The 25,930-nt window shown below is 43.4% G+C and overlaps 1 protein-coding gene across 1 annotated transcript in view; it reads left to right on the top strand.

The window, feature by feature from the left end:
- Window positions 1-25,930, top strand: part of si:dkey-288a3.2 (protein phosphatase 1 regulatory subunit 37) — a 66,688-nt gene that overhangs the window by 22,646 nt on the left and 18,112 nt on the right. Inside the window, exons 6-12 of the mRNA XM_068717986.1 lie at window positions 318-418; window positions 614-733; window positions 3,172-3,319; window positions 6,265-6,420; window positions 8,358-8,470; window positions 11,198-11,339; window positions 12,146-12,312. Of these exons, the coding sequence (XP_068574087.1) occupies window positions 318-418; window positions 614-733; window positions 3,172-3,319; window positions 6,265-6,420; window positions 8,358-8,470; window positions 11,198-11,339; window positions 12,146-12,312 (947 nt within the window). The remainder of the gene's footprint in view (window positions 1-317; window positions 419-613; window positions 734-3,171; window positions 3,320-6,264; window positions 6,421-8,357; window positions 8,471-11,197; window positions 11,340-12,145; window positions 12,313-25,930) is intronic.

Raw genomic sequence — 25,930 nt, 5'->3', positions numbered from 1 at the left:
AGGAACGGCATCGTATTCTTCTAACTGGAGCTGTCATTATTTCTCTTTCTCTGTTTCTCATTAAGTCTCAGAACTTTATTAAAAGAAAACACACACACACACACACACACACACACACACACACACACACACACACACACACACACACACACACCAGCAGATCAACTTTTCCCATAAAGGAAGTTGTTTTGGCGTGATTTCTGCTGAAATGTTCATTTCAGAAAAAAAAGGATAAAGCGCATTTAGAGCCGTGCAATTTTGCCTGTTAGCAAACAGCCTCCCAATTATCTTCCGTTTGATTGCTTGCCTCTATCAAGGTGAGCGATTAGACCAGCGCTCCTGTGAAGCTCTGGAAGTCGTTCTGAAATCGCTGCACTTTGATTTCATCAATCTGCAGGCAGCCCAACTGGAAGAAAATGTGAGTTTTATGAGCAAAACTTATTTTCCTCATCTTCGCTCTTCCAATACAGTTTCATATTCAGGCCTTCCCTGTATCAGATTAGAGGCTATTTTTTTCCTTCCAAAAGAACTTCATAACATTCCTGTCAAATTTGGCGCCTTGCTTTCTTTCATTTTTTTTTTTTTCTCCCTCCCTATTTTCTCTCTCTTGCAGGGAGCATCGTCCTTGCTGGATATGATTTTGTACTATGAATCTACAACCCATCTTGACATTTCTGACAACAGCAGTATGGGAACATTGTGTTGGAGGGCCCTCGCTCATTTGATAAAGCAGGTTGGCTGACGCAGTGGAATAGTAATCTTTTCTTGTAGGCTTTCTCTGGGGGATAATGTACATCCTAGAAAGTGAGTTTGTTGCACATTACATGGTTTGAAGACGCAGGGCAAAGCAAACAGGGTGAGAAGTTCTCCCACTGCGAACACGAGCATAAACACATCAAAACGCCGCCACACGCGGCATCACTGCAGCATCACAGATAGCATTAGCAGCATAACTGATTAGCTGTGGGGGGAGAAACAGTCGGCCCAACTGTTACCAGCGACTGACTTCCGTGTCTGTGCGATCAAAGCGGGACAGGATGAGGGAACACAATGCAAGGACTTTGAGCATGACCTCCAGTTAAGATTATTTTTCTTCACAAATGTAAGGACTCTCTCTCTCTCTCTCTCTCTCTCTCTCTCTCTCTCTCTCTCTCTCTCTCTCTCTCTCTCTCTCTCTCTCTCTCTCTCTTTAAATAAACTTACTTTTAAACAGTTTTCTCCCCACTATTTCGGTAGCTTCATTCCTTTGGCATTGTGGAGAACTGACATTTGCTTCATCAAATTGGCAAGCTCAATGTGCTGTCTGACGTTTGGAGGGAAACGCACTCTACAACGGAGTATTAGGGCCACTGTAAGTTAAAAATATAATAATTACGGAGCCGGGGGAGGGGGGGTTATATTCGAAGAAAAAAAAACTCAGAGATTAAAGTCGTAAATTTGCTAGAAAAAAACTCTCAAATTTATGAGATTATAAAGTCATGAATATATGAGGAAAAAATTATGGAGTTCCAAAGCGTGGTAACGCCATCTGTCTCAATTTTCTTGCTCCTAAAGTAGTGTTCTTATGGTAAGGATGGCCTCTGAGCGAGACAAAGGTCCTGAAAGATACATATACGTGTTTTCTTTCATGTTCTTTCATGAACATAAATGAAAACTAATATTATAGAAGATTCAAGAAAGTAAAGATGAACAACTTCTCTTTTTGACTCCGATCACACGGCGGTATCATAGTTACACACTGACCGTGCCCAACTGTCACTGTGTCGGTGTGAAGTGAAAACAACACAGAAAAGACTGGCTGGTTAGCTGGCTAGCTAACAGCTGTCTGAGTACCTGCCAGTCACATAACCCTCTCACACCTCCACCATGAACTAAGAATCCAAACACGGAGAAAAGTCTTGATTGAAGTAAATGTGGCCGTGTTTAATAGATTTAAAAGTCCCATATTGTAGAAAGGGGGATTTCCATGTCTTCTTTTTTTAATCATAAAGCATGTCTAGGTGCAAAATAAATACTGTGAACGTGTCAAAATGCTCAATCACACAGCCTGTATTCACAAACTGTGCATTTCGTCTGCACTTCTGTAAGGTTGTAATGTCGAAACCATAGAGGTGACGCTAAACTCTGTGTAGCTGACACACACAGTGAGTCTGATACTTCGAAGACGCCGACAGATTCAATGGTGAAGCCCGGAAAACGCTGACCAATCAGAACAGACTGGGCTTTTTTGGGGTCGGGGACTTAAAGAGACAGGCGCTAAAACGGAGCGTTTCCGACAGAGGGTGAATAAAGGTATATTCACACAGACAATACGAGAAAAAGAATGAGTCTTTTTAACATTAAAGCATGCCAACGTGTTAAAGTAGAAACCCAAAACACAAGTATGAACCTGGAAACGAGCATGATATGTCTCCTTTAATGTCTCTAATGTCTCATGCTTGCACAGGCGTGTCACTCATCCAAGCGAGTCCAAAGTGTTTTAAATAATTAGGTTTTAGCGTGCATGTGTGTTAGGGGAGTAGTGAGCATTCTACTGGAGTAATGAGACTTGCACGAGTTTTCTGAGTCTGTAAACTGATGTTTTGATATGGTTTGTCTGTCTCATTCATCAAGACTTTTCTCCGGTTTTGGATTTTGGAAGCAGCATACAGACAGTTAGTGACTAGCTGGTGAACGTGGTGAAGCTTTTAGCAGCTAAACAGACAGATATTTTTCTCTGGAGTATGTAGAGACCAAAAACAGCCAGAGCTAAAATAAAATAGATTCCTAGATCCATTGGGTGGACACAAACACAAAATCTCTGCTCAGCTACTTCCAGTATCATTCTACACCTATCTAAACCTCCTACAACTACCCAAAGCCGTATCTATGATGGTCCATATGTTCCCCGACCAACCCCTCTACAGTATCGACCGGACCTTGACATCAGTCAGGCTGGTTTTTGTTCTTCCTCCTAGTGTTTGATGTCAGGGAGGACAAACAGGCCGGTCCAGTGCGGGAATGGAACACTCAGAACCGCCTTCTGCACTTTTTCTTCTTCGACAGGCCTGAGTGATAGTGAAGCTCTTTCTTCCACCATACATCGTTCTTTCTCTGGGAGATTAGACATTCTGATACGTTTACAACTGTCTCTTTGTGCGTGTGTCTGTATTCACTGCGTGTCTGTTGCAGAGTGTGCGTCTGTCCAGACTGGACGTGTGTAATGTCCCCGTGGTCGACTACCCTGCCCAGTCTCTATCCAAAGCTTTGCTGACCAGCCGGCTCACAGTGCTGCACCTTCACAACGCCCAGCTCAGCGGCATGCCACTATACACACTGGGTATGATGTACACACACACACACACACACACACACACACACACACACACACAGTTCACCCTCACTACACATTCCTGATCTTTTGCTTCTGTTTGTTTAATAATTTTTTCCTGTGCGACTGTGAGTGTAAATGCGTGCCTGCATGCATTGGTGAATGAGTGTGTGTGTGTGTGTGTGTGTGTGTGTGTGTGTGTGTGTGTGTGTGTAGGTGTGTGTGTGTGTTTTTGGGTGTGTCCTGTGGCCAGCAGGACCAGATTTTGACCTGTGACCCTCTCTGCAGGTCTGGACCGGGATTACAGTTCTAATCTCTTACCTGTCACTTTACACACCGCTGCACACATCTATAAAGGCTGTGGCAGCCAGGACACACACACACACACACACACACACACACACACACGGATATTCACTATACACTTTTTGGAGCCATGTAGAATCTCTCAAACAAAAATATTAATAGTTGGATAGATTAATAGATTTGCTTTTCATTGTATTTGAAACACTTGTTTACTACAAATGATTTAAAGGGTCATTTGACATTAAAAAAAAAAAAAAAAGAAGCTCATCCACTTCAGCGAGGTCTGTCCTCCCTGACCTTCATTGATTGGCTGCTATCTCTAAACAGTATCCGTGGCGATGGAGAAGGGGAATGGGAGAGTGGGATATTGGAAGGGTCACATGTCCGCCCCCCCCCGTCCCCGTCCCCCACACACACACACACACACACACACACACACACACACACACACACACACATATACATATACACAATCACTGGATGTATATACACACATGTAAATACCCTAGCCACGGGTGAACACAACACTCAGAGGGGGGGTTGAGGGCTGCACATGGATGGACACACACACACACATGGACAGTCGCATGCATTTTCATGATATCATCAAATAAAATCACAATATGTTTTAGAATATGACCAGATGTCATGGGTAAAACAATCCCTGTTTTTGATTCTTTGTTGGGACAAAAAGATCAGTGAACACAGCCTCTCATCTCCTCTCAGCTGGGAGCAGACAGAGAACCAAATGGACGCAGTATGCTGCCCACTCTTCCCGACAGCAACTTGCTCCTCCAACATTTTCTGCCATTTTCTGGATCTCTTTGATATTTTGGGGTCTTACAACAACCCACCCCCCCCGCTCATCTCTTCTCATCCCACCCCATCCTCTCTGCCTTAGCTGAGCCCAGCGCCACCTCCCATCCTTCCCTCCCCGGCGGGGGGTCCCGGCTGAGGATCATTGCCTTCGATCGGAGGGGCCTCTGATTGCGGGATTGGGCGCTCGCGGCGGACTCGACCAGATCAATCCCACCGATTCCGCCATTTGGGTCCCACTGTGCCTGATGACAATGTTGGCATTCCACATGCAGCCCAACAGGCTTGATCAAATCTGCCGCATCGATCTGGATGCGAGGGGCAGCGAGGGCCCAGGCAACACTGACACATGTGTACCGTAGTACAGTACACGTTACACAAATAAATATAGATACATAGATACAAGATATATCTCCAAAACACCATCAAATATGTTCCAAAGTGACAAGATCCATCTGACTGGCGTACACACTGACATTCGGAAGGGAGGGCCGTGGAAGTAAACTGGTGTTTTGTAAGGTCCTCTGTTCTGGGGAGTCACAACTCTGGCTCCAACAATGGCTTGTTCATGTTAGAATGGTGACGGACTGCCACTTGATCCTTACCGCAGTAATTGAAGCAGGCGGCGAGTCCTGCTGTGCTTCGTTTTCATGCTCAAGTTCACTCGCCATCAATCAGTCTATCACAGTTACAACCTGAAGGCCCCATGTTTGGCTTCTCAGAGGACATTCTACGATAGATCATATCTAACATCAATTTACAAAGATCCATATGTCTTAATTTGGGGTGGGGGGGGGTGTGGAGCTGGTTCCATCCAAAGTTAGAGGAGCAAATCTCCGTACACTCCGGTCCTCATCACTGCTGACTTCTCTGTTGCTGTGAGTTTATAGATAGGCATATGCTTCCGATCATTTTACCTTCCAGCCAGGAGCTTCGACAGCTGTGTGTAACATGTGGGAGCTTCACATTATCCCAGTGACAAGGACCTGGTCCCCAACTGGCTTCCCATCAACAACCACTGTTACTGCTCTGCTCAGCTAACAACTCAGAATAACTTCACAAAATAAATTGTGTTTAGCAGTTTTTACTGGTAACCCAATGTTTAAGTTGCATATCTAACCCGTTCTCACTCCCAGCTCGGCAAATAGCGACGCTTGGCCAGTGACCCTCAGCAGCTGATACTAGCGGACCAAGGCTCCATTTAGCATATGCATGACGCACTGGGCTTTCAACTAACTCCAATGTAAACTCATCCGTTATTAGAAGCTCAGAGCAACTGACGTATAAAGAGCAAGGAAGTCTGCTTGGGGAGGAGGTCGAGGTGGATGGATTTAAATTGTGAATTTCCTCTGAAAATGATTTAAAAAAGACACTTATTCATAAAACAAGCGGAAACTGACACGTCCAAGGCTGACACTAGAGGGAAATCTAGAGTGGCATAGTCGGAAGTTTAGGGCCACTGACATTTGACGAGTTGGGAGTGAGAGCATGATGGGACATCTCAACGTCTACGGTTAGAGTCCCGGCAGGGGGACATTTGTCCCATGTCATATTGAGACAATATGAGATTACCGACCTCGCACAACTTGCTCACACTCTGAATCTTCATTGAATATTGATTCTCTAAACGGAGAAGCACTGACAAAGTTGATTTAGTATTTATTAATCAAACAAATTGCACAAATCTTAAAGTCACACACATGTCTGCCAGTATTTGTCTTTCAAGCTAATTCAATAGTTTGAGGAGCATAATTGTACTTTAAGGTAGTAATGTAAATTCTGGATCCAGTTTCTTATCTTGTGTTGATCTTTTCGTTTGCCGCTGCTTGTAGTCGGTGCACTGAAGTCAAACAAGGCTTTGAAAGAGCTCCACCTTACCAACAACCTGCTGAACAGATACCAGGATGCCCTGCATTTAGGAGACCTGCTGCGCTACAACACCACTTTACAGACATTGGAGCTCAGCAGCAATGTTGTAGCAGATACTGGTAGGATGTTCATCTTTGTTACAGAACAAAAAATGATATATGTATTCAAAGTGCAGGGCAAAATTGATATGCAAAAAATCTGGGTCTGCAGCACTTGGTTTTGTCTAATTGAGAATAGTGATGAAATGTATTTAATGGAGGACATGTTTGGTGTGGTGAGTGCTGAATGATAAAATAACAATGAAATAAGGATATATAATAACAAAGAGCAGGTCTTAAATGTTAAAAAGAAGTATTTGGAGGTGTTGAAGGCTGTGTTTTTAACCCTGGATAGAGCCAGGCTAGCGCCAGGCTAGCTGTTTCCACCTGCTTCCAGTCTTTATGCTAAGCTATGCTAACCATGTCCGCACCACTTCATCCCACTGTAAATGAAGCCAAAATATCCCAGATATGGGAGCTGCCATCTTGACATTATTTGGAGCCAGAGTCTGTGCGGTAGTGATCCGGGGGTGTTATAAGAACAAAAGAAAGCATCCTGACTGCAAACATTACAAACTGGTATGGGATGTGAACGGTACAGCACAGCAGGGCTCTACAGGGGGTGATTAAAAGCACCCAGAACATCGTTGGTACCATCTACGGAGCATCAGCGATATCGGTGAGAAGAGGAGCCTCAGAAGAGCTGAAGGGATATTAAAGACAAAACCCAGCTTGTTAGCGTGAGCCACCTAGCTGCTATGCTAGCACCACGGCAGCTATTTGGCTAAAGGGACAAAATTATTGGCTAAAGGGACAAAGTATTATATCTCTATAACTGCATTTATGATCAAATCAACGCATGTTCTGTTACACAGCATAGTGACAGTTATGGATGGTTAGAGTAACATCTCCTCTCATACAATTCCAGAGCCTCAGAGTCCACGACTACGTCACTCGGAGCAGCTATCAATTATGATGTCACCCCCCCTTTTCATAGCATCAAATAACGAATTAAAACATAATGTATCACGTAAATTAACAATTGAATATACAACAGCGTGATGAGAACTTCATAAAGTAACAGAAAACATTTTTGGGAAAAATGGATATGCTGCCATTAGCACGGCGGAGGCGACCGATCTTGCAGCCAGCCACCAGGGGGCGATCCAGATGTTTTGGCTTCACTTTCGGTAGCTGTCATGTCCTCCATCTCTATATACAGTCTATGGTCCTGACTCTAGCTTTGTGCTTAATGCACAGGACATGAGATTGATGTCAGTCCTGGCATCTAACTCAGAACGAGCTTGAATACGCATATTTGCCACTCAATGTGTGAAGTGCAGATGAATTCATTTACTCTGAATAATTGTTTTTGAAAGGACTTAGTTGAACATTTTGAAAATAAACGATTGGTAAAAAGTGTTAGGGTAAGTTAATGTAAAACAGAAATGTGAAAACAACCACTTGTGGTTATAGAAGAAGTCACACAGTTGTTAATCTTCACATCTCACTCTCTGAAATAAATCGTATAAGCGTAGTTCCCAGAATGTTGCACATCATGTTCTCTTTAAACCTGAGGCAAACATTTTTCACTGCAAAATGGATTCCCACATTGTCATGATTTACATCGTGTGAATGAGAGGCTCAGCACAGAAGTTGTTTGCAATTGAGACACATAATCTCATTAATCATTAGTAACACTTTGGCAGCCTTTGTTCACTTTCTGCTAATTAAAGAATGACCCGACTAACTTTGCTTGCCAGCAGCTTACAAGGAAACACAGCAAAGCAACGGGATAGGTAAACACAGATTGCAGACATGCACAGTCCAGCTTTAAGATGATCTCACATGTGGAAAGATTAATCACATAGCTCCATCATTCCCACCAAACATCTGTCAGTGCCTTTTAGCTTACATATACAAAGCTGAATTATTAGCTGTAATTAATAATTAGCTGAACCTGTTTAGTTACCACAATGTAAAGTTGTTTGGTTGTGTTGTGTTTTTTCACTTTGCAGGTTTGGAGGAGCTGTGTGATGGTCTGAGGTGGCAGACGGCAGGTGTGAGAGTCTTACTGCTGAGGAACAACCAGATCACTGCAAATGGAATGGTCCATCTGGCCAAGGTTCTGGTGAGGATCACGATACCAGCTTTTAGTTTGGAACAAATCCATTAACGCCAAAAGTCGGCATTACATATAGTATATTCCAAGAACAGACCTTTTCTTTTCTCCATGGACGTCTGAAACTTCAGTCTAAGTGCAGTGGTTTCTCCGTAGCGGCCGTAGTTTTCCTCACAAGGTAACTTCAAAGGAATACTTCTCCCACGAAAGGACCATTTGTATATCTATTACTCACTGTGTGTTACCTTGAATTCTTGAAGAGGACGTTGTTTTTCTCTCATGCCTCCACGGTGAACTGAGAATCCAAACACAGAGAAAAGTCTTGATGAATTGAAATAAGTGGAGGCCGCATTTGAAAACACCCCTTTAAAAAACTCTCTCACAACTTGTGCGGTATAATCCAAGTCACTATTCTGCCATTCCTCGTCATTAAAGTAACTTGTACTTGTAATTCTAAGGGGAAATGATTTGTTACAGGGGCTACTTAACTTTTGTGTTGAACCCTTAAAAGGATGAATAGATTTGTTCCTCATTGCTATTCTAATGTAAGTGATGCGGGACAAAATCCACAGCCCTCATTCCATGGTCAACTCATTACAAAGTTTATCTGAAGCTAACATGAGGCTTCAGCAGTCTGAGTTAGACAACTCTAATAACAAAGATACAGTCTTTGTGTTACTGTACCTCTGCCACAGCTCTTCAAGGAAACATTGACAGGGAAGGAGACAGAAAGAGGGAAGAATCTCATGATCACAGAATCCCATCTTGTGAGGCTTTAAGTAATGCATTTGTGTCCAATGAGTGTGAGTAGCTTTACTGGCAGCTAGGGGTGTGGCTTAAGTGTGTGTGTGAAACGACACGGGGAGGAGACTGTTCCTAACAACAATGGCGACTCCTGAAGAGATTAGCGCCCATGCTGCAACACAGCACCAGTTCCATCACAACTGGAGAGTATTTCTTCATTGATAGAAGAGCAAAGAACGACACACAGAAGGCTTTATTCAGTGTGTTTGCTCTTCTGCTCCTGCAAGAGTTTGGCTTCTCGGATGGTTCTGTGTAACAAACAAATCATTTCTGAAACCCTCTTAGCTTTGTTAAATCGAGTTAAACGGTCCAACTTATACCTGCTTTCCTATATATATTGCGGTGGCCTCATCCAGAGAACCACCCCCCACCACCACCACCCCTCTGAAAAAGTCCCGCCTCCACACATTTCACTGTACACTCCTAATAACATGCATTCCTTCCGCCTGATTGGCAGCATAAACTGCACCTTCCTGTCATGTGAGTGGCGACTGTGGAAGTCAAAAGGCTAGAAATTAAAGGCCTGCCACGTACTCTCTCTCTCTCTCTCTCTCTCTCTCTCTCTCTCTCTCTCTCTCTCTCTCTCTCTCTCTCTCTCTCTCTCTCTCTCTCTCTCTCACACACACACACACACACACACACACACACACACACACACACACACACACACACACACATACTTCCCCTGTCTCCTCCAGTGCTACCAAAAGAAGGAACAGTTTGATTAAATAATAGATGCGCGTTAAGGAGGGGTGCTCATGCGGACTGCCAGTCAAGGAGATAAGTAGATGTCCTTGCAGGCCGTAATGATGATAATTAGACCCGTAGCTGGTCTTGTCGAATATGATGACGAGGAATGCTGTTATTAACCTTTCTGGTTGGTCTGTGTGCTTTTCTTCTCTGTCCTCATGGCTCGTCTTTTGAAAGACTTACTAAGAGAGCAGATGTGGGCCAAAATCCACTTCCAGGTCTAGAATTTGGATAATGATTCTAAATTTACTCTATAAAAAAAAAAAGGTGAGGTGATTATGTCATGCAGGGCTTTTGTTTTCTTTCTACTTTGTGAGTTCCGCTGTTTTTTGTTTAAAGCCAGCATGTCATGTGTGAAAGCATACTGTGTTTTTGGTGGTTTCACACTCTTACCCCCCTCAAACTTCTCACTCCAACCCTCCTGTGGTTTACGTTTGACAGGCTTCAACCATGCTCGACTCTCACACACTCTCAACCACGCAGTCGCCTCTTTAATTGTCTGCTATTATCCCTCGTGCATATCCATCCGAGATGCTCTTCCTCCCTCTCCTCCTCCCCTCTTCACCGGAGAAGCTTCTCGCCACGCGTTGGATGTGGCGGTGCCCCTGTGTGTGCCAAGGAAAGAAAGGGGGGGGGGGGGGGGACCCTCTCAAGAGTGTTTGTTGTCACCGTGGTGCAAATTAACTCCAAAAAGAAGAGGCTCTCCGGGTCTGTCTGTTGCCTTCCTGGCTTCCTTTCCGCCCCCGCGCTCCCTCTCTCTTCAGAACGCTGACCAGAGGAGTTTAACAAGGGTGGCGAGGCGAGGGGGCAACCGAGGAGTGGGTGGCGCGTTCCTCTTCAAGCTGTTGGGCAACATGGGCCTCTTGTGCCCCAGACACCCCCAGCTTTATGCGCCAGCTAATCAACCTTCAACGCTAATGTGGCTCTGGAGAGTGGAAACAGAAGTTCTGAGCATTTAACATGAGAGGAAACAGTTTGAAAAGGAATAATAATCACCGCATAATAATAATGATGATTAAAACTTCTCAGCCTTTTCACACTGAAAGTATCTGCTACACAGAGTCTGAACCAAAGCTTCATTGTCCTGGTAAAGTCAAAGTAAAGCAGTGGTGAAAAGTCCTTGGTTCCAGTTGGAACAGTGTTTGGTCCGAGGTAAACGTGGAGATGAATGCTGTTTTTCAGCCCGTGCTGAAGGTCCTGCAGGTCCTGGATTTGGGTGAGAACCTCCTGGGGAACGAGGGCATGCAGGTGATCAGGGAGCCTCTGATGGTGAACTGCTCGCTGCTGCAGCTCGGCCTGGCCCAAGCCAACATCACGTGTGAAGGTACAACAATACATGTGCAGTAAGTCTTTTACATGCAGCAACATTCTTGGCATTGTATTTGAATCTACAACTGAAGTACAGATTCGGCCCATTATAATATATAATTTATAACTATATCTTTTAGGAAATAATTGTGTTAAATGTGGTTCACAACTTTGGTTTCATATCAGCCACTTGCATGTGTGATTAGTTTTGAATAGGGATAGAAATGCAACTCACAATCATTGTTTTAATTATAAAAAATAAACTGCTTGTTATTTATATTTCTGTTACCTTCATTTTACCAGGAAGTTCCATTGAGATAAAAAAAATCTCTTGAACAAGAGAAACCTGGGACCTGGACCTGATTATTTTCTTGATTAATTGTTCTAAAATATGTTAAATAAAAAATGGAAAATGGCCGCTGCAATGTCCCAGACCCAAAGCTGACGTTTTTAAGAAGCTTGTTTTGTCCCACCAACAGTCCAAAACTCATATTGAGTGTTCTAGAAGATTACGCAAATTTGAGAGGATTGAACCAATTACTGTGAATTTGTGTTTTATCTATTATCAACACAACTACCAAAACATGTCTGGAGGCAGAGCTGCTGAGGCAGAAATTAAGCTTGAGCCAGTGTCTGAAGCCCATCCATAGAATTTCTAGATAAGTGAGTCATATCTAGCCTGAAAACTGCAGTCTAGATTAAAGTAGGTACTTCATGGTAGCTAGCCAAGAGAGGTTTCCAAAGATCAAACTAGCCTTGCAACTACGTTCTCAAGCTGCTAACCCAGCCCCCTCTAACATTTCAACGTTTTCTCTGGTGAAGGTGCTGTGGCGTTGGCAGAGTTCCTTGCAGAGAGTCGTCACATTCAGCGGCTGGACCTCCGTCAGAATGAAGTAAAGGTTGGAGGCCTGATGGCTTTGTGTCTGGCCCTGAGGATCAACCGGTCTCTTGCTAGCCTGGATTTGGACCACATCCCTTCACAGGAGCAGGTAGGTGCAGCTATCATTAAATAGGTACACATCTGAATCCACTGACCTGTACTGTTGGGTACTGAAATGTGGGCCAACTATATCACACATCTTCATTGCCAAGTTGTGAGAGTCTGAGAGTTGTGAGGGTCTGAGAAGCCATCATTGGAAACTGTTGTAAAAAAATGCTTGGTAGGTAATTGGATGAGTGATCCGTCAATCTAACTCTTGCCGAGGTCAGTCGAGAGAAGAGCGAAAAAACATCTTTTCTTGATGCTACTGCGGCATCTACGCTAACCTCTTCAGGAGCCGCCATGGTTGTACGGTGGCCTCTCCGTGTCATTGCGTCTCACACATTTAAATACACACAGTGCTGCCAGTAGCTTCTCACAGGATGCTGATTGGTCCATATCACCGGTGGTCCGGACACAAACGCTATACGGTCTTCACACACTGGGGCTTGTTGTTTTTGTCATAAATACTACACAGTATAAAAGTCATTCATTGTGTAATATTTGCGTCATCGTATTTCGAGGTCGATTGTTCAAAACTTCCGCAAAGCGAATAAAGTACAACCCAGAGGGTATGTAGTCCAAACCAAGACGGCAATCTTTATTACTCAGTTTAACGAGGGCAGCGAAGACCAGATCCACTCTTTCCTTTTTTACCTTTCACAATAAAAGCCCTTGACAAATACAATGCGTAACCCAGAGCATTTCTCTAAAAGGAAACTTACAGTCAGTTGTTTAGGTTATACAACACTTTACCTCAGACAGCCTGCCAGCCGCTGCTCTGGGTCAACAGGATCCTGGTAGTTGGTCCTCTGCCTGCGCCAATCAACGGCAACCTTTTATTGAAAAAGTCTGCCGGTATAAATAGTTTTCATTTTGGCTTTTTGGCCAGTCTTTTTGCATTTTTCGGGCTGTTTATTCATCACGTCCCTGGATTGTAAAGGCCTTTACCTGAGGCCTGATACGATGATATCTGGTGGTATCGCATGAATGCAGCTGCCGTGCAAAGTAATGAACTTCTAATTTCTACTTTTGAACCAGCATGGAGGGGAAGTCCTTGAATTCTTCAGAAAAATGGAAATTTGAACATCTATGACATCCATAACAACTCCATCTGCTGCATGTGATACAATTAAAAACTGTCTACTAATTAGACCTTGTGGTGAGACTGTTTTGTCAACAGGATTATTTAAGGCATAAAAAACATGACTTGGTGTTATGAATAGTGATTTGACTTGTGTGAATGGACCTCCACCCTGCCTGCTATAAACAGCACAGGCTACTGATGGTGCTCTCATAGTAAAACGGATACACTCTGTGTTTCAGCTCTGCGGGCATTTAAATGACTGTTGGTGCTTCCATTTAAATTTCCTTTCCTAATTTGGAATGAAGGGGTACTGGTGACTGAGGATTACTTATCCTTAACGTCTTGTCTTTTGTGATGTATTCAGACTCACTGTGGTCTCATTTGTCATTTGGAGACACTAGTAAGTCATTTGTGTCTCAGTTCATCAGTGATACTTGTTTTTTTTTTCCCTCTCCACCATCCATGGCTGCAGAGGCCTGAGGAAAACGATGCCATAACTTTAATACATACCCCTGCTGGATTCACAAAATAATTACCCACACTTGCCATCTGTTTGTCATGATTTTATCTCTGCTAACTTATTTGCATATTAAAGCATTAATTAAAATCTCCAAGGAACTGAATGCTTACTTTAAAATTAACTCTGAAGGCGATCCGTGCACAGCTTCCAAAGTTGTTTTATTTTTGTTTGCAGTGGTTTTCTGTTTGTCTGCGTGTTGTTTACACGATTAAGTCTGATTTTTATGAAATGTCTCCTCTGGCTAAAGTCAAGCGGCAAGATGCGACAGATTTTGGAGAAGCAGCTTTTAAGAGCCATGACGCTTCTGTGAATGTGTGTCATTAAAGCTGCACTTCTTCGTTGCTGTCGTCGTCGTCGTCTTCTTCTTCTTCTTCTTCTTCTTCTTCTTCTTCTTCTTCCTCACTTTTGCACACGCACCAAAGCCTCCATATTGGCGGCTCTGTTTTCATGCTCCTCTAAGCCGCCGAGAGACGTGATTAGCATTTTCACCATTGTCGGGAGTTAGTGTGGCTGGATATTTTAAGGGAATGGTAATAAGGGAATTTTTAAGCTCTGTCAGGTTTTGGAGTCACACAGCTGGGATTTGTCTTGGCGTGGCATATCCAGGTGGGAGGAGTGACGATTGTATTAAAAAGCAAATCTTTCCATCAGAAAACAGCGGGTGGCCAGATCAAGTGTTCTCGCTCAGTCACATTCCCCGGGTCGCCAAGGAATACGTGAAAATTTCATTCGTGTGAAGGAAAATAAGTGTGGGTATGAATGTGAGTGAGTGATGGAGGGGTTATGGCAGCACTTTGTGTGTGTTTGACAGAGTCGCTGATGTGGAGTTTGTGTGTTCATACGTGTGCCTTTTTGCATGTGTGTGGTTTTATGGCAATGCGGGGGGGCAATTGAAGATGCGCATATTTAAAAGGGGGAAAAAAAGAAGGTGGCAAGAGGGGAGGAAATCTGGGTCCTCTTGTCTTTGTTTACAAGAGTCTGATTTTTCATGTCTGTTGCCACGCTGCTCCATTTGATCACTGGCCTGTTTGCTGTTAATTATTAATTATTTACCCATCTAAAATATTCATGCACCCTGGCCCTAGTGGAAAGCAGTCTTTTCTGTCGGGCAAGTTCTCTCTGTAGCCGCTGCAAGGTGGAGCTGTTTATACATCCTTATCAGGGGACTCCGTCAACCCAGCTAATGCACTAAACTTCCCCTGCCCGGCGCTCTATTAATCGCGGGTCGGGCGAAGCGGCCTCGGCAGCCTGTTTACCTGTTTGATGCTTAAATATTTGGCTTTGGATTTAGCCAACGCGAGCGTCCTGTCAGCCGTCCTCCAGCAGAGGAGTTCAGCGATAACGCTGGAGAGTGTCCTCTCCTGAATGTCGCATGTCGGCAAGGTGGAGCTGTTAGAGGCTGTCTCACTGAGTGATAATTACAGCAGCATGGCAGCCAGTGTGTGTGTGTGTGTGTGTGTGTGCGTGTAGGAAGGAGAGGCAATAGGAAGGAGGTTCAGTAGTTTGTTTCAGTGGACCAGTGGAGGGGGGCGACAGGAGCAGTTGTGGGCTTTTGAAAGGAAGCCAGAGGAACAACAAAGTACCTTAAAGGTATTTTTACTAACTTTACTTCTATGTGGTTAAATAAAGCCTCTTACACTCTGAGGCCATTGTTCTACTCTGTCCCAATTTATACTTTTACGAAGTGTATAATGTGTCGTTTTTTTTGTTGTGAGAAATGTTTAAATTCAACGACATGTTTATTACTGAGACTATAGTCAAAGGTGGTCCTGTATACATTGTATGAAGAGGTGTTTCTAATGATTTATTCTCCATATTTACATACATAAGGGGGTCAAAATGTTTGAAACGCCGCTGAATAGAGAGCATCTTGCGATGTGATCACACCAATCGCAACACCATATAGGTGGGGGGGTGGGGGGGTGGGGGGGGTGGCAACAGCCCCTTCCCCACTTCCTACCCCTCTACTTCAAGCACCTGGTGGTAGTTAGCTACACTAGGTGTCTCCAACTCCACATTTTGTCATGATGACTCACACGCAGACTCACATGATAAAAACAGTAAATATAATGCCACACCATCACTAACTATGATCTCAATGCTAAAACATAGAATAGAATTAACTATGACTGCATACAAAACAGGACAGTTGCTCCAAGGTGCAGGGCCGGACCTAACCCTAAACCACCACGGGGCCGAGAACCCCAAGTTCCTGTTGCCTTGAAGTATCCATCATGTACAGTGTATATGGAGCCATAGAAACCAACCAGTACTACTATTCTGGGATATACTCCGCCCCAGCTTTGTTATTATATAGTGTACCTTCATGTTGCATATTGCCTTTTGAGCCCCGGAGAGGCTAACTCACTTCCTGCACTTTGGTAATCCAGCCCTGTCAAAGTAAATTTGCTAATGTGTGGCTGGCCATTGCCAAGAAACACAAGTAGATGTATGCATAAACTTTATATTAGTTGTGTGGTTTGGATGCGTTTCATTTACCCTAATAAATCAAATGTTGACGTTGTCATTGTGAGAAGCATGAGGGTGTTAGCGTTGGCTAAATACAGCCTCACAGAGTGGCTAGTTTGGCTGAAAACTCCTGTTTAACCACGATTGATCTCCAGTGAGAAACAGCAGAGGGAAAAAACCTATTGGATAGAAATTATGGGAAATTAGCAATATAGTAATGTGAAGGGTGAGATACAGTGACCCCTTTTTTTATTGAACCACACCAAATACAAATCTATACCATAATGTCAAAGGCTTCCTTCAGTCTCTAAAATGCATGCAGCCCTCTTTAAACACATTGTATTTGTGATCTTTACTTTTTAGCACCTTTCCACATAAGGGTTGTATTGAATATGTAGCCATAATGAAACCTGGCCTTAGAAATCAGATGTCTCACACGTGTTGATATCCTTTGAAACGATCCGCTGCGGCTATTCTTTATTTCCTCCAACAACCTTGACTGTTCACGCCTCAGAGTAGTCTTGCTGGCTTTAGATCACATCGCTGTGAATGTGAGAGGTTCAGGAGTGACATCCGAGAACAGTTACATGTGTTTGTATGGGTCTGTGGAGAGATTGCTGTGGGAAATGCAGCGCACAGAGGGCACCGTTAGAAGGAGTGCGGAGTCTTATTTTAGGAACAGCGTGAAACAAAGAGGTCTCTGGGTATGTTTTTCGGGCACCCTTCCTGTCACGGTCAGTCCCAGTAGGGTGGCTGGGTGACAGGACGGCCTGACCATGCATGTAGTCGGCACTCAGGTTTCAGTTGCATCATGATGACACCGGTGCTCTGGGGAACTGAGTACGTAGGCAGACAACAGCAACCAGGCAGAACAAACCTCCAAGCAACGCCTCAGAGGGCAGCGGGGAACGGCTCCGAGCAGGAGGGGGGGGGGGGGGGGGGGGCGGAGGTGGGACCAGGGTTCACACTGCTACCTGATCAGTCAGTCACCTACTGGAACCACAGCACACAATACAGCTCAGAGAGCATGGAGGAAAGACTTTAACTATCATTTAACCAAGAGAATCACTAGAGAACGTCTCATTTCTGATGACCAAAAGAAATCCATCCTTTAGTGGAGAATAGGAAGAGAGTTCTCAGTGAATTAACAGTTCCTGTATTTAATCCAGAATGAGAATATGTACTCTTGTTGTAATTTAGAACATTCTACAACAGTATCTGACAAATATAAAATTAGACATATAATGAAGGGGAATGGAATTTAATTTGAGGGATGTAAAAAATGATTTTAATATATTCAAAAGTGGCATCAGTTTCCGAAACTGTCCCTGTGATTCGGGATAATCCATGGAATTTACTGTCAACAGTTTGTAAAGGGATTACATTCAGGGCCACAGCAAGGATTAAAAGTACTGTGGTCATGAGTCTGAGGCCCAGCTCCCTCTGAAAAAAAAATGATATTTTAAGATTATTTTAAATAATTTAATTTATTCAATTAACTGTTCAGTTATATTGTCTGTAAATTGTAATTCCCAACATAGATCACAACTCTGTTCCAAAGCCTTCTCAACACTGACAGGAATATAACTCTGGTTGGTACCGAATCTTAAAAGTGGACATAAACATACAAATCTAACACTACCTGCCCCGAGTTTTTCTTTGGATTTAATAATGTTTCAATTCAAAACAACTTTATTATAGAATAAATACCTTGTGATCACAAAATCAACCAAAATGATTCAGCTCTTAAAACTGCATTTTGACACAAGAGCCATCGTAGTTGATATTGTACTTTCAAAATTGTTGGGAATCCTTGATTTACAGTTAGAACAACCCAGATTATTTTGATTTGTCAGCTCAACATTCATTCTGTGAACTTGTGAAATAGTAAAACAAAAATATATTTCAATATTAACAATGCTGTTTAGTCAAATTTCTACCCTACCCGTACGTTATCTAACTTAAAAATAGTGACACCAGACTCCTTTTATTAATTTCACTCATGTGTTGTGTTATGGTATCAGAATGATGAAGACAGTTGGAGAACAATGAGATACAACATAGAATGTAGGCTCTTGATTTGTGACCTTGGCAACTATCATGTCTTTACCAAATAATATACAGTTTTGTTGGCATGTTATCATCAAATGGGATGAAAATAGTGCATATTGATGCCGTAAATGGCAAAAAAGAAATCTCTCCTTGGGAGGGTGCCCTCGCATCCCCTTAGGTTTGGGCTGAGCCTCGAATGTTTACAACATCTGGCTCCGCCCCTGGTCAGGAGCCTTGGGGCCTTTACATGCTTTGCAGGGTTGTTATCCAGTGTTGTCTCCAGATTTGTAAAACCACCAATTTTCCTGAAAAAAAAATAGGGAGGACACGACCTCAGTGTCCCCAGTTGCAGCTATAGCCCCGATTACATTATACCAAAGTACTAGAGGGAGCCTTCTTCAATGCTTTAAGCCCCAACAACAAAATGATATTGACATCTTTTGTATTGGGGCAGACACCTCAGTCTTACGTCTTCAACCCCGGACGGATTACACTATCTGCATGGATAGTTAACTCTGTCATTGGTGTTTCTGGGTGAACTGACCCTTTAACGTAGAAAAACGTAATCAATCATTTTTATTGAATTCATAACGTTTGAATACATTGTGACCCATCTACCTAGCCGGCGACGCAGACTAGTGTTTCAAATACAGAGTACAGTTTTAAAAACAGTTGAATATGTAAATAAAATGTGTGAAAATGTGAATGAAAGTGTCACGTCAGGTTTCCCAGTCTGCTACCAAGTCAAAGCTACAGACTCGTTGATATGAGCGTCATACTGTCAGACGACAGAACGTTCATTTTCAAAGCCCCCAAACCCCCGTAGTGTCCCTTGTTGTGTCCCTCTCTAAAATGCAACATTACTTGTGCAGAGAGTCGACTTTTCCTCCTGATACCTCTGAAAGGGACAAAGCTGGATGAGTTACTCCAGCAGATGAGGGGAGGGGGGCATGGGTTGCTCAGGGGGGTTTGGGGGTGTGTGTGGGGGGGGCAATCCCCTGTCTCTCTGCAAACACAACAACAACAGCAGCAACACACTCCTCGCTGCACTCCTGATGTATTTTCAGGCAAAAACAGGCATATTTGCCAGCTGTGTAATTTACTGCGGCTCTCATTTGCATATTAAAGCCTTAATTAGCCCCTCTGAGCGTGTGTGTGTGTGCGCCTGTGTGTGTTGCTGTGTGAGTGAGGGGTGTGTGTGTGTGTATGGGGTGGGGGTGGGTGGGGGGGTGTAGTGTAATCACTTGGACGTGTAGTCAGGGGAAGGGGAAGGGGGGGGATCAGCATTTCAGGGTCTGGATTGGGGCCGGAGGGGAGCGGATTCACTTCCCGCCCCGGTTCCCCCTGTGGACCGGCTGGTTCTGATGCGGAGCGAGGTGGAGCTCTTTGATGAATAACACTCGACATGTCTCCTTGTCATTTTTAATCACTCCCACTCTCCCAAACCGAGAGGTGTGACCTGCACTATCACGGGAAGAAGGGATGTGTTTTTTTTATCCTCTCAGTGAGTGGAGGTGATGGAGAACATCGTCAGGAGAGCAGGTGGGAACAAGGAAACACTACACTCTTTTTAAAGGGCTCATTGGAAAACTGTAACACAACTTTTAGCACACAGTGTTAACAAGTGTTGATTGGAAATCTCCTGAAACATGATTGGCCCTCAGTTGTCCCCTCAAGTATCTTCAAAATTACAAAAATGTTTTTTGCACACTGTTGAAAAACGTAACATATACATTGTGTAGCTGCTTGTTCCAGCAATTGACTAAGTATGATCCACACTACCAAGTAATTCATTAATTATCAACCTAAAGCTGCACTATTACATCAAATGTCATATTCTCGATGTCTTGTGCTTTACTTTATTTCCCTACTTGATCTGAATATTGATTTTAAAATAATTTAAAATACGGATTTGTGTGTTTGAATCATACAGTAAGGAGTAATAGTTCAACATTTTGGGAAATAGACTTCTTTGGCTTCTTTCTGAGTGTGACATGAGAAGCTTGCTATTAAAGCTAAAGCCAGGGAGCGATTAGCCTAGCTTAGTATTCAGACTGGAAGCAGTTAGAAACGGGTAGCCTCTGTGCTAAGTGAATAAATCTACATAACACCTCTTACGCTCACTAATTAACACTTTACTCTGTCACATTTGTTTGAAATTTAAAAACAACTATTGGTTTTACTGTAGCGGTGCAAATGATATGGATATTTTATGCTTAAAAGAGATACCTCAGAGAAAATCCTCATTTATCCTTACCTCTAGTGGTGTCTAGCTATGCTAACAGTTGCTACAGTATCTGTCTCTTAGATTAGTCAGGATAGTAGGGACCAGTACATTCCATTCACCTCCATTGTATTGGAGTTGAGCCACACCGTGAAGATAGGAAACATGTTTTTGTAACTAGGGTGAAGGAAAACTTTTACTCAAGGATTTTATTACCCATCAGACCGACTCCTACTTCAGAGGATAAAGTCATTGTCAGCATAATACTGCATAGTTTTATTGTTTATTTTCCATAGAGTGAGCCCAGCCGACATGCTGTAGGCCTTCACCAAATTCACAGTTTCACTGGTGAAACTAAGTCCCTTTATCAAAACTTTATTCACTTAGCAGCTTTGTAACACAAACATTTTTTCACAGAAGCCACAAGGTGGTTTTATGCAGAGCAGGCTTTTCTCACTGGTCATAGCCCAGTAAGTCCACATTCCTCATTCAGACATGCAAGACGCTCGCTCAAACAACTTGGCATAATGACCAAAACACTGGAAGTTCTGCAATTGATATGGGCCTCCTCTGCATAAGGGGGCATATGTATATAAGCCCCGCATAAGTGGGGGTATCGGATCGCATCGCCTTTCAACGGGCATGTCCTGAGGCGCCACGCTCAAACAGTCACCCATCAGCAGCTGGCAGCCTCTCATCTGACTACCATGAAGCCCCATGCGTGTCTATCTCTCTCGCTCCCTTCATCCACAAGCCACATCCCTTTCACTTTTGAATGGCGGGCTGACTGCAGAATTTGCCCCTGTCCACCATGCGCGCTGAATATTTAACTATGAATATGAAATATCTTGGCAAGACTTCAACCACCTTCAAGAGTGAGAGCCCCTCCAACTCTCTCTCTCAGCATACGCTCACCCTCCCAGTACCCCTCTCTTTTTTGCACTCGTGGGTCGATCATCCCATCCCTGTATGGAGGGATGTCAGGAGAGGAAGTGGTGAATGATCTTCTCCGGTTGGGCTCCAAAGTCACCGATTGAAGGCGAAACTGCAGACACCGAAGCTCTGTGGATGATAAGGTGAGGGCTCTGGTGGAAAGAGGAGACTGACAGAGTGAGGGGAAACATAACGGCTGAGGAGTTCTGCTTTGGCGAATTGCCTCCTTTTGCTTTTATCTCCATTCAAGGCCCTCCCCTACATCCTCACTGCCAGACAAGTTTCCCCTCTCCTTCACCTCAATCCACAAAGGGGACAGCTGTGCCGATCGCAGATCAATACCGGCCCGCCATGATCAGCACTTAACATGTTCCATCCCAGACCGTCAGTGGGAACCAATTTGTTTATGGAGATTTAATTGAGTTAATGTTTAAAAGTAGGATTTGAAAACATGGCCTGTGTTAGCTCATTGGGTTTGTGTTTCGTCAACATCCACATCCCTCCTGCTTGATATGGAAATAAAAGAAGGACCTAAATGGGGGACATCAGGTTTGGGCACGTTCAAGGCCACGGTCAGACCACGATTCTGTGCTCTGGGCCAGACGTCCTCACCTAATGGATCCTGAAGGAGGGGAATGCTTTTATTTGTCAGTGTCTGAGCAGTGACTTTCAAGTTATTCAAATCGTAATGAATTTGTTTAATACTAGAATATTCTAGAATCTAGCTTTGTCAAGCGAGACTTCTTTCTTTTTCTTTATATGTCCCACACCAGCCATGTTGCAGAATGTGACTCTCATCATTAATTACCAGCACACACAAGGATTCACCGAATAGACCGAAGAAGTAGCCCAGGTATGGCAGCCCGAATTTGACAAATGTGTAGAATTTTTGCTTTTCTGCAGAGCTGATGCTGGGAAATTGGACAGTGGAATACTCTCATACGGACTCTGTGTCTGTCGCCAGTAGAGCTCTGCTACCTGACTCGTACCTGAAGGGGCCTTGACAAAGTATCAGGTCAAGTTTAAGTCATTTTGTGTTCAGTTTTCAACTTGTGCAGAGCTTACACACATTGGTCTATTACAAGATGTCTTATGCTGGGTTCAATTCAATGAACACATTCATGCTCAAGAGAGGATGAACCCTTTCCATTGTGCGCACTAATGAGCTTTTGTCTTGTGTCAACCAGATGCACTTTCTACGCAATATACTGTATCTGATGGCTAGATTTTCATTAATACAGATATTATTGATATTCATAGTCCCCAGAAGATGGACCCTATTGAATTAGTTGATCCTGTGATCTTAAACCCAGCCCCGGCCATACATTCACGTTTCAAGATCCAAGTTTAATTGGCTTGATTTAGTCAACATTTCACAACTACCAAGAATTGCTGACCAAATGCATGCTGCTCAGAGGAAACACTGTTTAGACTGTTGATTCCATTGGTCTGGTCTGCATTGCGGTCCTTGTTAAGTCAATTTAGACGTTTCTTTGTTACAGAATGAAAATTACAGTAAGCCAGATTTATCAGCCAAAATGAAAGCCCCTACACCACCTCTTGTCCTACGGTCCTGTCTTCCATGTCCCTCATCCTCTATCATAGCAACATCCTCCACTGTCCCATTGCCCCCCCCAAGTCTGGTCCGGGCACCATGGAGGGGAGGTAATTGGATTTGTTGTCACCTCCACTGGCTGGCAGGCCTGGCCTGTCTACTCAGCTTAGTGATGAAGACATCAGTGTGACAGGGACCCTGGGAGAGGATCAGCTGGTGTCCTGGACGCCACTAATAAAGCTGTGGTCATGCCACGGCCATGCCGCCGCGGCTGCAGCCAGCTGTTACCTCTGCCACCTCTCCTCCAGTGCCTAGGCCCATTCCACGGCTTGGGGAGTGTGTGTGGGGGGGGGGGTGACATGGTGAATGAAGAGTGGGCAGCCTTATTAAAGCAGATGCCAGTCCCCCCCTCGCTCTGTTGGAGAGGTCAGAGAAACACTCCCCAAACACTCCTCTGTGGTTCCGGGCAATGCTGGCACGAGGCCCCAGTGTCCTGGTATTCCCTGTGACGTACTGTGTCGCTAGGCATCTTATTAAAGCACTGACAGGAGGCCAGCCAAAGTCAAGGTCTGTAGTTTAGGCTTCACTGCAGTTGTCCCCTGGTTCACCCCATCAGGGATCAATGAGTTATATCCTCAGTGTCCTGCAAAATACGTTGCCTTTAAACAGTCTACTAATTAATGCAATAATAAAGTCCAACAGATACTTGTACAGTTTTGAGAATTAGAGTGGCTTAGATATAAGCTTTGCAGCTTGACAAAATAAGTTGCAGTAGAAAGTAACCAATACGCATGTCAGCAGTTTGAATTTAATATTATCACAGTATGTGTCGTATTAGAATGTGAGTGTCGTGGATATGAGGCTGACCTGGCACCTGTGCAGTACAGGGTGTGCACTGATTATGTGATAACAGTGATGGCTGAAGTTACGACAGTGAGGTGCAGTGATGACAGTGGTGATAATGTGGTTGTAATGGTGGTGTTGGGCCAACGGCAGCGTGTCAGGATTGAGGCGGTGATAAAGTGACTGGATGCATGATAGCATGGCGGCGATGAAAGTGTAATGTTGATGACACTGTGATTGGTTTTTTTTTTACATTTTCTACCAAACACACATTCTTTAAATTGCCACAAATCACGTTCCAAACATAAGGTGTATTCAAAGACTTATTTCTGTGCTGAAATTTGGATTTTTCAGCTAAATCTAAAGCTGAGCTTCTTTATGTTCCTTCAGAGGCCTTATGGGTAAACGTTTGGCATTATGAACGTTGCTACATAAGGCAAGGCAAGGAAAGTTTATTTACAATAGCAACGTATCGTAGTGTCTGTGAGCGGTGATGCGTTCACTTACTGTTGTAGCTATACTAAAGTGCCTTTAAACAGTGATGTGTTCACTTACTCTTGTGGCCACGATTACAGGCAATTTGCAGTTCGTGAAACATTTTGATAAACCATAGCAAGTCATTCCCTAATCGTTCATTTCTCTTCAGTCAGTTCTATCTGAAAACAAGTGAATTATCGATGCTTTGACAAAAAAAAACAAAAACACAAAAGAAAACAAACCCTTGAAAACCTAAATAGCCAATATAGAAATGAACTAAATCTATATGAAAACCAGATGAGTGCTGCATAAACAATGCATGTGCCCTTAAGGAAACAAAAGTGCAGAGTAGTCTGCCATTATTTATTTATCTGCTGCATGTATTACTTTTGTCTCTGCACTATGAATTTGAATATGATTAATAAGGAGACTTTTTAGTGGACTTCACTTTTCATAAAGCTAAGGAAAGGCTGCTGTCCATTTATTGTTATAGCTGCTTTATTAGATGCTCAGTGGTGTAGCACACAGTCCAACGAAGTAGAAAACAACACAGAGAGCAACTTCCCTCTGCAAATGTTGCTTGTTGGTTCAGTGTACTACAAATGTACTTAGTTATTTTACTTTTTAGTTATTATTTGTAGTACTAATATTGTGAACAAATTAGATAATCAGCCTCTCCACTGCAGTTACTCACATTTTCAGACTAACGATGCTCAAATTCTCTTTATATCTTATTTCAGCAACGACTTGACCTCTCCTCATGAAGATTAAGTTGAACAGTGCCTCTCACAGCAGGCCAGTCTGTGCACCTCAAACTGACTGCTGTTCAACAACATAAGACCATAATGCAATATATAAATACAATACCATTTCCAATAACATTGAGAAATACTAACCGCGACATTTTTGGTCGTACCTGCTGAGGAGTTGGAAAATATCTAATTAACGTTAACATTGTGAGAGCTGTTACATTGCTCACAGTGTTTTGAATTATTTGAAAGATGCTCATAGTGAACTGGATCAGCTAGCTGTAGCTAGCCAGAACAACGGCCCAGTCACCAGGAGAAAAGGTTGGCATTGTCGGATAAGTTGAATGTCAGCGCTTTTAAGTTCGGCAGAGCAAGTGAAGTAGTGTATCAAGCAGGCGTTTTGAAAGTTCAGTGGTATGATAACTAGTATAACAAGTGATAAAATTCACTTAGGGCGAGAGGGGTGGATGGGTCAAACAAACACAGGACGTTCACCCAGGAGACGGCTGTTCATGTCCCACGTGAAACCAAAAGTAAACGTTGACTCTGCGCTTGTTGGGCGACGTTGTTGTGCTTTTTATGTAACGTTACGTAAGACAGTCCACGAAAGGCGGTTGTTATTTATTTATCATAGTTAAGTTATGTTATTATTTGAAGACAAACCGTGATCTTTTTTTCTAACCGTAACCAAGTAGTTTTGTTGCCTAAACCTAACCAAT

The sequence above is a fragment of the Cebidichthys violaceus genome, unplaced genomic scaffold, assembly GCF_023349555.1.
Source record: "Cebidichthys violaceus isolate CVI_PGR_0920_01 unplaced genomic scaffold, fCebVio1.0.p SCAF_22, whole genome shotgun sequence".
In the NCBI taxonomy this organism is placed as follows: domain Eukaryota; kingdom Metazoa; phylum Chordata; class Actinopteri; order Perciformes; family Stichaeidae; genus Cebidichthys; species Cebidichthys violaceus.
Note: the sequence above shows the minus strand (reverse complement) of the source record. Positions and strands in the feature narration are given on the sequence as shown.